Source organism: Peromyscus californicus, unplaced genomic scaffold (genome assembly GCF_007827085.1).
Source record: "Peromyscus californicus insignis strain IS unplaced genomic scaffold, ASM782708v3 Scaffold_18__1_contigs__length_77618521, whole genome shotgun sequence".
Classification (NCBI taxonomy): Eukaryota; Metazoa; Chordata; class Mammalia; order Rodentia; family Cricetidae; genus Peromyscus; species Peromyscus californicus.
Window position 1 is genome coordinate 11,362,720 of NW_026294480.1, and position 12,607 is coordinate 11,375,326.

At 38.9% G+C, this 12,607-nt stretch overlaps 1 protein-coding gene across 11 annotated transcripts in view; it reads right to left on the bottom strand.

Annotated features, from left to right (window-relative positions):
- The window catches only part of Dnah5 (dynein axonemal heavy chain 5), a 289,003-nt gene that overhangs the window by 31,708 nt on the left and 244,688 nt on the right, over positions 1–12,607 (bottom strand). For all 11 annotated transcript variants that reach the window (XM_052743036.1, XM_052743034.1, XM_052743032.1 and 8 more), the window contains 3 exons: positions 10,856–11,099; positions 9,799–9,913; positions 9,136–9,326 (listed from right to left, as the gene is read on the bottom strand). In XM_052743036.1, the coding sequence (XP_052598996.1) occupies positions 9,136–9,326; positions 9,799–9,913; positions 10,856–11,099 (550 nt within the window). The remainder of the gene's footprint in view (positions 1–9,135; positions 9,327–9,798; positions 9,914–10,855; positions 11,100–12,607) is intronic.

Below are 12,607 nucleotides of genomic sequence, written 5' to 3' on the forward strand. Positions count from 1 at the left end.
TTAAATTTGGAGATATAAATCATAGTGAGGAGCATGCTTCAAACCTAAATAAATGAATAGATGATTATAGAGAAACTTTGGAAACAAGCTGATGCTGGATTCTAACCCAGTTAACCTGGCCAACATCTAGGACAAGCTATCTTATCGGCCTGGAACTCTCCTTCCAAGTTTTAGATAATATGGCCTACATGTCATACTGTAAGTGTATAAACCATGCAGGATTGAGGACATGGCAGGTCACTAAATGAAAAGCTCTTGTCAACATACTGGCATGCTAATTTTAAATACATAGTTTGCCTACAGATGCTAGTATCACTAAAAATATCTGAAGGATTCACTTCCATAAACAATTTACATCTGTTTTGACCCTATCCTAGGGACTGTGTCACATTGCTTATATTAGATAATCTAACAACAATATCCGTTTGATACTGACTCCTGTCTTTTTCTGATAACTGACCTAAGCACACATAACTTTTAGCACCAAATGATAAATGACACCTTCAAAATACCATTGTCGCAACTTCAACAACAACAACAAAAAAAACCCAGCAGGTAAAAATCATATTTTAAGTAAAAGAAAGCATTAGGGAATCTTTCAAATGATAAAATATGCTGTCTACTAAATAACACCCATTGAAGGATTTCAGAGGAAAATGTTCCAAACATTATTCATAAAAGGAAAATTAACCCACCTGGTCATCTTAAGATTCTTTGTTTTATAGAGCAGGTTATAGACAAATAATGTAAAAGATGTTTATTGAGCCGTTCTCTACTTAATCTAGGCACCATGCACTGTCAAACTGCATGCTTTTGTCAAATCAATCTTAGTTCGTTTATAATAAGATAAATGGGGCCTTGAAACTATTTCAATGCAAATATTAGCTCATAAAGTGAAAACAACTTGTTGTAATAGCAGGGAGGAGCTAAAGACCTAATGATCACAGCACCGTGATCAATAGATGTTTCACCAGTTTCCATGGTAACTGCCTATTTTCCAGCAAAATGGAAAAAATAAGGAAGTGACCCATGAGTTAACCAAAGACTATTCTTGGAAAGGAATGAGAGAGCCTTGTAGGTTGAAGCACTGTCCAGTATTTAATAGAGGACAACTATGTTGCAACTTTCTTGCCTGTTCCAAAAATGTACTGCTGTGGGATGGTCTGTATGTCAAATGTGTTGCTGATTGGTCAATGAATAAATCACTGATTGGTCAGTGGCCAGGCAGGAAGTATAGGTGGGACTAACAGAGAGGAGAATTGAGAGAACAGGAAGCTGGGTGAGGGAGACACTGCCAGCTGCCATCAGGACAAGGAAGATGTAAAGTACCGGTAAGCCACAAGCCATGTGGCAAGGTATAGATTAATAAAAATGGATTAATTTAAGCTGTAAGAACAGTTAGCAAGAAGCCTGCCACGGCCATACAGTTTGTAACCAATATAAGTCTCTGTGTTTACTTGGTTGGGTATGAATGGCTGTGGGACTGGCGGGTGAGAGAGATTTGCCCTGACCGTGGGCCAGGCAGGAAAACTCTACCAACAAATGGCGCCCAACGTGGGGCCCAAGTTTCCATGTAAAACCTGAATAAAAAGATTCTAAAATGGAGCTAAAAACAGCTCCTAGTTGTCTCTTTCAAGTTAGCGGCAGCCTGCCGGTTTGAGCTACTGGCGGGTTCCTAGCGTGCGTGCATGCTCGACCTGCAGTATGGTGGGAATGAGGTCTCTGCAAGTGGCACATTAAGCTGTGTGGTGGATTTAGCCTTTGCTAGTACAAAACAAAAAAAAAATGAGGTTTCTGGGCTACACACTGCTTTGATAGAAGCATAGACCCACTATTTCTGAGAGTTGATGGCTCCCAGAGCTGGCAGAAAACGTATCACCGCCATGTTGGGAAGCTGAAGTGGGCGGAGCCAGCAGGGCCAGCGCCATTTCAGGCTTAGAAGGCTGCAGTTCAAAGCAATAGGTTCAAGCTAATATAAAAAAAATAAGCCACATAAAGATGGCTACCACACAAAAAATCTGGATTATGTTCTCTTTGATATTCGTAACTAAAGAAAAACATTTGATTACAAAAGCTGTTGAGTTCTGCCAAAATGTATATTTTAAAGATACCTTGACTTCAAAATTTGGATGTAAGGATATGTTGCTTTGGAAAGGAGGCTCTGCTTTTGTTTCCACAGAAAGCCAGAGGCTATGGATTTGTTCCAGATTAAGACACATCAGGTTTGACCTGCCAAGACCACCTGAAAGGTCTCCGATGACACCATGGCCCAGATGATCCAACATCCAGAACCGTTTCAAGGCAACTGGCTCAGACGATACTCCCTCATGGACTACTCCATAACCCTAAAATATTCTTTGTGTCCCCATAAGATACAGCGCCCCTGTCCAGCAGGAAGTAGTAAGAGAAGCTACGCCCAAATTCTCAAATATACCAAGCTGACTTTGGAGATGTGTAAAGGTTAAAAACCTTCCTTTTTAAGAAAAGAAAAGGGGAAGTGCTGTGGGATGGTCTGTATGTCAAATGTGTTGCTGATTGGTCAATGAATAAATCACTGATTGGTCAGTGGCCAGGCAGGAAGTATAGGTGGGACTAACAGAGAGGAGAATTGAGAGAACAGGAAGCTGGGTGAGGGAGACACTGCCAGCCGCCATCAGGACAAGGAAGATGTAAAGTACCGGTAAGCCACAAGCCATGTGGCAAGGTATAGATTAATAAAAATGGATTAATTTAAGCTGTAAGAACAGTTAGCAAGAAGCCTGCCACGGCCATACAGTTTGTAACCAATATAAGTCTCTGTGTTTACTTGGTTGGGTATGAATGGCTGTGGGACTAGCGGGTGAGAGAGATTTGCCCTGACCGTGGGCCAGGCAGGAAAACTCTACCAACAATGTACAATTAAGCACAATGAATGGTTGTATATTAGGGGGAGGGAGAAACTATTTTTGATAACATCACAACAGATTAAATAGATTCTTTAAGAAACAGCTGAGAAAGAAAAAAACTGAACTCAGCAGAGCTCACATGGACTCACAGACACTGAAACACCAAGCCCAGGGCCTGCATGGGGTCCTCTGCATATATGTTATGGCTGTTAGCTTGGTGTTTTATGGGACTCCTAACAGTGGGAGGTGGTGTATCCCTGACTTTCTTGCCTGCTCTTGGGACTCCTTTCCTTCTATTGTCTTGCCTTGTCCAGCTTTGATATGAGGACTTCCGCCTTGTCTTACTGTATCTAATTTTGTCGTGTTTGCTTGTTGTCTCTTGGAAGCCTGTTCTTTTCTGAAGAGGAAATGGACGGGGAGTGGGTCTGGGGGATAAGGGAAGTGGTGGGGGGAGTGGAGGGAGGGGAAATGTGGTTGGTATGTATTGTATGAGAGAGGAATCTATTTTCAATTTTAAAACATTCCCAGCTGGGCCAAGATTAATTTTTTATCTTCATTCCTTGAAACTCTTGCTTTGGGGGAAAAAATGTCAATTTCCATTTTATTCTAATATTTTCTTTTTAAATGACCCATGTTTATAATGAAAAAGCAGCAGTTATTCCATGTCACCATAAAATGCAACAGTTAAGAAGAATTTAGTACCTCACATAAGCTTTGTCATCTTAGAGATGAATAAAAACTGGTAGTGGAATAAAGTTACTTTTTCTCACAAGCTATGTGCGCTGCTATAATAGACTACCTTTGCTTGGTAAAAGACTCCTTAAAAATTACAGAAATTAATTTATCACAGCTCTTGAGTATGGGAACTCTAAGATCAAGACATCAGTGGAGTTAGTGTCTGGTAAGGGCTCAATACTTACTAGTTCAAAGAGCTCTTTATTTCCAACTTAACCTTCAATGGTGGAGGCAATTAGTCTCTCACCAATATAAAAAGAATCTTCTATGATGAAGGGTGAGAGTGCACTATCAGATAGTTACAAATGCAAGTATTTAGGATGAAATTTAATACTATGTCCATCCATTGGCAATGGAGAGCTGCTGCTAGAGGATAGTCATCAGCGATGCATCCCTGTGTACCACTGCATGGCCCTATACTCATGAACATACGCAGCATTGAGTGGATTCAGTGGATTTAAAAAGAGTAGTTGAAGTTGGGAGGATAAACTAATGGAGGCTTGTATGGGGGAAGTTGGAGAGAAGGAAAGTAGAGTTGATATTCAAAAAACATATTCGTGTATTAAATTCTCAAATTGTGCTGTGCTGGTTAGCTTTATGTCAATGTGACACAAACTAGAATCATCCAGAAAGGAGGGAATCTCAATTCAGAAAATGCTTCCATAAAATCAAGCTGTAATCAAGCCTGTAGGGCATTTTCATAATTAGTGATTGATGTGGGAGGACCCAACCCATTTCTTATGGGGGACCCCTCTGGGCTGGTTCTATAAACCCCTATCCTGTTCTATAAAAAAAAAAGGATGTGTAAGCCATGGGAAGCAAGGCAGTAAGCAGTCGCCCATGCCCTCTATACCAGCTCCTTCCTCCAAGTTCCTGTCTTAACTTCCTTTGATGACCAACAGTGATATGGCAGTGTAAGCCAAATAAACCCATTCTTCTCCAAGTTCCTTTCAGTCATGATGTTTCATCACAGCATAGAAACCCTAACTAAGGCACAAACAATTTTTAAAAAAATTACATCAACAATGCAAATTAAAGTTATCCTTTGCTATTCTGTGGAGAATGATATTTTCTTTAAGATTAAAATATTTCAAAGACCTCAAAAGAAAAGAAAAGGAAATACCTTATAGTAAACCTAGCCAGGAAAATAAAAGACCTCTACAATTAAAAGTTCAGAAAAGTGAAGAAAGAAATTCAAGAAAATACCGGGGGATGGAAAGACCTCCTATGGTCATAGAGCAGCAGACTTAATTCTGTGGAAATGGCTAGATTCCAGGTGAGTGCTAGCTTGCTCTCTCCATGTTCTATGTATGACTCAAGTATGTAGTTCCTTCAGCAATAGGGTCTTCACATCAAGTTCCAAGTAGCATTGGTAATAGCCTATAATGTTTGTGTGTCAATGGGACCTCATGAGCCAACAACTCCAAGAGAAGTAACCAATCCCTGGCACTGGAATTTTTATTTCTTAGACCATGGGAACTAGCAGAGACACTGCCACCCATTATAGGGTGTCTTAGTTACTTTTCTAAAATTTGCTGTGGTAAAATGCCATGCCCAATGCAACTTATAAAAGAGTTTAATTTGGCTTACAGTTTCAGAGTATTGAAGTACATGATGGTGGAACAACAGAAGACCTGAGAGCTTACATTGTGAGACACAAACATAAAACACAGAGAGAGACTGGGAATGGAACAAGTTTTTGAAGCCTCAAAGTCTACCCCCAGTGACACAATTCTTCCAACAAGGCCATGCCTCATAATTTTTTCCCAAAAAGTTATACAAGCTGGGGACCAAGTACTCAAAAATATGAGATTGTGGGGGGCATTCTCATTCAAACTACCACATAGACCCACTATCTTTTCATTTGTTTTATATATGCATATATTTAAGGAAGTGTTTATACTAGTAAGTTTCCAAATGAATTTTTGAAATGTACTTAGTGTTAGTTATCCCTCCCCATATTCCCTCCTCTACATTGCCCTTCCCCATTTTAACCCCTCCTGCTCCTTTTTTCCATTTTAACCTTTTATACCACTATGTTCCATCTCCCCTGGACCCACAGCCTTGTAATAATTTCCTGAATATCTATGGGTTTTCTAAATTTAAAACACATATCTGAAGATTTATTGTAGCTAGAGTTTTCCTGCCTGGCCCATAGTCAGGACAAATCTCTCTCACCTGCCAGTCCCACAGCCGCTCAGACCCAACCAAGTAAACACAGAGACTTATATTGGTTACAAACTGTATGGCCATGGCAGGCTTCTTGCTAACTGTTCTTATATCTTAAATTAATCCATTTCTATAAATCTATACCTTGCCACATGGCTCGTGGCTTACCGGCATCTTCACATGCTGTTTGCCATGGCAGTGGCTGGCAGTGGCTCTGACTCAGCCTTCCACTTCCCAGAATTCTTTTCCTCCTTGTCCTGCCTATACTTCCTCCTGCCTGACTACTGGCCAATCAGTGTTTTATTTACTAACCAATCAGAGCAACACATTTGCCATACAGAACATCCCACAGCAATTTATAGCTAACAACCATGAATGAGAGAAAACATATGACGTTTGTCTTTCTAGGTCTGGGTTACCTCACTCAGAACATGAAGAAATCAAGCTGCTACTCACCTTGAAGCTTCATCCCTACTGGCTAGCTTTCCTAGAACTCAAATGTGCTATGTATACTATGGAGGATAAAAGGAATCCTTGATCTCACATAGCTGTGAACCTTGAGAACAATATTAAAAACCAGACTAATACAAGACACCTACTCATTGATGCTACAGTAGCATGACTGTCATTGTAGTATCTAACTACTTGCTGACCAAATTCAAGGCCCATTCCACAAGATCAAACCCACACCTGACAGCATTACTAGAGCCAAGAACCCATGGCATGGGCTTTAGGGGAAAACCTGCTATTGTTCTGCTGAACGTACATAGTATTATACAGAGTCCTAATAATGTTCTGGTATGACTATTGATTAGTGCGACTCTCAATCCTCATCAGAGAAGCATCTTTTGTCAATAGATGGTAATTAACTCAGACCCAAAACTGGCAGAAAGCAAGAGACAGCGGAACAGAATACTCATCCCTAAATGGAATATGAATACCACACCCTGTCCTCCAAATGCTCAGGGATCATTATAGAAGGCAGAGTGGAAAGACTGTAAAGACTCCAATGGCACAGGAAATAAAATGAGAAAATTGAGAAATGAGATGGAATATTTTTTTTTAAATATGCTTAACAAAAACTAATCAAGTCAAGAGAAAGAGTACAGGATGAAAGAAAAATCTTTGTAAGCTGTATGTCAAACAATTAGTATCTAGACTATGGAGAGAACTCAAAAATCTAAGTAGCAAAAAATTAAACAATCCAATCAATGAATGGGGTGATAAATAGTTTGAAGAAGAGGAGGAGGAGGACAACAATGACAATGACAATAGAGCAGGAACAAATGGCCAATAAGCAAATGAAAATTCAGCATCCTTAGTCATCAGGAAATAGGAGCTTAGACTATTAATATTCCATCACCCCGGTCAGATGAGCTGCCATTAAGAAAACAAATAATGACAAGAACTGGCAAGGATACATTTAGACATTGCTGGTGGGAATACAAATCACTCCAACCACTGTGGAAAACAGTATAGTGTTTCCTCAGAAAATCCAAATTACCATATAGTTCAGCTATTCCACTCTTGGGTATATATATATGGAGGCCTTTAAGTTACCACACCACAGAGATAATTTCAAGATGTATTACAGCACTATTCATAACCAACAAATGAAGACTATAACAGATAGATACACAGACACATGTATATGTACTTACAGTAGAGATTTTATTCAGCCATAAGGAGTAAAATTATGTTGTTTGCAAGAAAATTGATGCAAATACAGATCATATTAAGTGAAAGCAGATTCAGACAAATACCACACTTTATTTTCTTTGTTAATCTTAGACTTTTATAAGACATGCCAAATAGTGGTGTTGGCACACGCCTTTAATCCCAGCACTTGGGAGGCAGAGGCAAGTGGATCTTTGTGAGTTCAAGGCCAGCCTTATCTACAGAGCGAGTTCCATGACAGCCAAGGCTGTTACCTGTCTCAGAAAAAAAATCATGACACATACATATGTCATGAATGTAGAAGTGAAACTGAGGCAAAGAAGGGGACTAGGAGTGGGGGAGGAATAAGGAAATAAGAGGATAAATAAGATTGAATTGTATGACATATTTGTATGAAAGTATCTTTATGTAACTGCGAAAATAGCTCAGTAGTATTAGAGTACTTGTCCAGAATGCATTCAATTCCCAGCACTAGAAAGAAAACTTCATGAAAGACATTACTATGTACAATAAATAGATACCATTTAAAGACTGTGTGCCTACATGTCTGTGCCTCCTGGCTTTCCATTCAACTGTATATCCTAGTAACCCAAAGGACTACTCGTGATCAATGCAATAAGTACAGAATAAACAATCTATGAACTAGCTTGAAGATCACCCCACCCATTCTGCTCTGAGCCCCTGGAAACATTGTTTTGTCTCCAACACACTGCTCTCATTCCCACTGGAAGCCCTTGTGTTACCTCCTTCCTCTTCAAAACTCCTTCTATAAACTTTCTTCTCAGTTATTTCAAACCTTCAATCAGGTACCAATCACTAAGGAAGATCTACTCTACTAGAGAATCTATTATATACCCAACGTAGAGCTTTAAACTGTCCTTATGTCTCATAGCCTATGTTTACCCATCCCCTCCTTCATATTGAGTGTTGTCACCTTAGCAGGATGTAGAATCATGTAAGAGATAAACCTCCAGAGAGAGCCATGTTGGGGGAGGTAGTTAGCCACTGAGCATGCCTTTGAAAGACTATGTTGCTTAGGTTAATTGAGGTGGACAGACAGACACTAAAAAGTGTGGGCACTATCCCTTGTGTTTGAATCCGTGATGGTATAAAAAAAAGAGCAAATGCTTGAGCACAAGCATCCCCTGTCCCCTGCTTTCTGACTCTGGGTGTGATATGGCTGGCTCATTAACTTCTTGCTGCCCTAATTTCCTGCCATGATAGACTGCATCTTAAATTATGCACCAAATGAGTCCTTTGCCCCTTGAGTTTTATTTTTTTTTTTGCAGGGGGAGATGAAGTTGGATCAAGGAAAAGTTGGATCATAGCAAAAGAAAAGTAAAAACTCATTTCCTCCCATTTTTCTAAAGTGCTTGTTAGCTTCCCACATAGTATGTAGTTTATTTGTTTCTTTACTTTGTACTTTCTCCCTCATCCCTGAATCAGGGACTCTGCAAAGGGTTTGGTTCAATAAAATGTCTGTTCCATGCCCTGAGACATAGTAGATCTCCAACAAATATCCATTATTCAATAGATGATCAAACAAAATAACTCATGTAAGTACATCATAAATGAAATGCAAAGAAACTAATGTGAGTCCAAAGGTAAAATAAAAGTACTGTGAAGAGCAGTCACAGCATCTGCTCTGTGCACAACACTTTCTACTGACCTTTAATGAGGGTGAGAAACTCTTCATGCTTAACTTGGTTCCTCTGAATGTCAATCTTTAGGGTGAGCAACAATGTGAACAGGAATTTGTGCTCCTCATATAAGCCTCGGGCAGCATACTTAAAAATTTCATAAGTCATGTGCTCAATGATATTAGCAATCCTCTTGCTTGTAATTGGGCTCTTGACAGACCTGAGGAAGAGACCATTTAAGAGATGCTATCCCACTGCCCTTTTATTGTCTGTAAAAAACAGCATTTCCAGTGGGAAATAAAGGACTAATTTTTACTTTTACACATCAAGAAAAGGCTCCAAAATCTAAAATAACAAGAATTGTCTCAACATGAAACAACATAACAGGATTCCTCATTGTTATCTAAATCAATTTTACCCACAGGCCATTATTACAACAATGTCTTGGAAATTTTCCCATTTAGTGGAACACATGAAACCAAAGGAGGTAAATCAATGGATGAGTGGCTGGCATGGCTTCCTTGGAGCCTAAGATGACAAGTCTGAATGATTTGTTAACATAGTGATAACTACATTAATCTCAGATTCAGGAAAAGAAAATACTCTTACTGACAAGCAAAAAGGAGATTCTAATATCATCGTTCTAGTCCACAGATAAAGAATTCAGCTCGACTTCCTAGAGACAGATGTACCTGGCCAAGGAAAGGTCAAACAAGCCCAGAAACTGACGGAGCGAAGTCTGATACATCTCATTAACCAAGCGCATCTCAGTGATGAGGAAGTAGAGGATGCTGCCCCGTGTAGCAACTGAAAGACAAGGATCAAGGATGCACACAGCATAAGAATAGAAAATAAATGAGCTGTACAAGCATATCACCCCAATCTATTACTGAAAACAGTTTTTTTTTTGCCTCATCAGTAACTGCCTACTAACAATGAGATCTAGAACAATGCTTATTATTTAGTTCTTATGTACAAGTTTTTCATAGTTTATTTATATTTATCAAATGGTACTAATGATACCAAGACAGTTCTCATTTTAAACTCTCTACACTCCTTTTATAAGTATAGTTTTCTATGTTTTATCAGAGATGAAAAGAAAAGAAAATTTTAAAGGTTTTCTATTTAACATTTAGCAAAGGATACAGAAGGTCACACAGGACCTTATTCTGAAGCTCACAAAGAACCAAGCCTAAGCTTGGCCTCAAGCTTTCAATACAAGACATCTCAAAAATGATGCCTTTGACTATCCATAAGGCCATACCATAGTTTCAACTCTTTGTTCAGGAAAATGGTTAAATAGCAAAAGAATAGCCAATTGAATACTTTACATGTCTGAAATAACCAATTAACACCACCTATTTATTAAACAGGCGGCAAAATTAAGCACCAGAGAACTGGCTTCCAAATGAACACATTGTTGCTACATAGTGTGGAACTAACGGAAAGTCCACAGTATTAATTTCTCAGATTTCACTAATTTGTAGCAGTATTTTAATCTCTTGTTTTAAAAACAAGAGTGCCTTAAAGATTTTCCAGCAACCACAGACAGTACCTAAAGTTTATACCATTATATAATTTCCCCATTTCTGATTTCCTAAACTTCTCAAAAGAAAAGGCAGAAAGCGTAATTGGCCACCCCACATTGCACAGTAATTTCTATAATGTCCTCATTTAATCATTGCTCTAATTCTCTTTTCTGCCTTGCTCTATTTTCTTGTGACATTTGTCTTCCATTACCAGACTCACCCGGTCGGTACTCCTCCCGGGCTGAGTTAATTTGGATTTCTGTCTCGACAGAAATTCCCAGCTTCTGTGTCACCTCCTCGGCTGTCCTTTTGGTGTTGCTCAGCACAACCATGAGACTCTCGTCTTCCACCAGTGACCCTTGAGTGCTCGTCAGGCGATAAAGCAAATTATCTTCCAGCTCCTTCATCCTTCTTTTATTTGCCGTTACATCCTCCGTGAGAAGAGTCCGCTCTTTCTCCAGTTCCTGTTAATTTACATAAATATATTTTCATCATAACTGAACCTCTATTTTTTGAGGGCATTACTTAAAATGTGGACCTCTCTGTCTGCTATTAGGCATCAGTAATGTACTGCATCTACCACCCTTGGCTGAAAATAACAAAACAAAAGAAAAACAACAAGACATACATCAAAAAGCAAAGAAAAATAGGTAGAAAACAATATCCAATGTATTCAAATATATAATCAATATATTTATTTAAATGATATATAAAATGTATACATATACTACCAAAACCTCTGTTCTTGTTTATGTATTCTCTAAGTCATCATTTTAGTGATTTTTGTGATTATATACAGAGAGAAGTCAAATTTGAAGAAAAACATACAGATCTCTAATTAAACATAATTAGTTCTGTTAACTTCTTTGAAAGAGTTCTGCTGTTTTAGTAAGATTATCCCTAACTTGTAGATTAAAATGGTACTCTATTCTCTGAGGAGCAACTCTTTGTAATCTGGCAAGTAATCTAAGCTGTCTCCACAGTTACATTTAAATTGAAAAAAAAATCTCAACCGTCCATCATGGTCGCATATACCTGTAATCCCAGCACTCAGGAGGCTGAGGCAGGAGAATTACAAGTTCAAGACTGAGCTGGACTACATAGTAAGAATCTTTTTGAAAAACATACCAAAATAATTTTCTTTTCAATTGAAATTTTTTCTTGACCTGAAAGGTACTATTCTCTTCAAAAAAAAAATGTATAATGTTGGATGAGATAGTCAATGGGTAGCATGTTTGCCTAAAATACATTAAGTCTTGGATTCAAATCTTAGCACCCCCCAAAACCAGGTATAGGTGCATGCCTATAGTCCCAGAACTCAGGAGATAAGGCAAAAGGTGCAAAGTTCAAGGTCACCCTTACACAACAACAAGTTTTAAGCCAGTGTGTAATACTAAAATCTTGTCTTAAAATAAATCTCTGTGTGTGTGTGTGTGTGTGTGTGTGTGTGTGTGTGTGTGTGTGTGTGTGAGTGTGTGTTAAGAGACCATCATGGAAGAGTGAGCAGAAAGATTATAAGAGCCAGAGGTTTGGGCAGGGACTGAAGTGAAAGAGTGATTCTAAACATGGCTAGACATTCGTATTCATGAACTCACAGAAACTATAGTTATGGTAATATTTTATTTGTGCTGAAATGTGATTTTATTTGTATGTTAATAAATAAAGTTGCCTGGGGATCAGAGCTAAGAGCAAGCCATTTAGCAGAAGCTGGGTGGTAGTAGCACATGCCTTTAATCCGATCATATGGCAGGCAAAGTCTCTGTGTATTCAAGGACACAGCCAGCATGGTGACACACACCTTTAATCCTAGTACCAACCATAGAGACCTGGAAGTCTGTATAGACAGGTAGTTACGAGGAAGTCATGTGGTTGGGTTTAGAACCAATGAGAAGGCAGAACAGAAAGGCAATAAAAACACAAGACACAGGAAGAAGGTCTCTCTCTCAGGGGAAGGACGGCAGTGAGTGGTAAG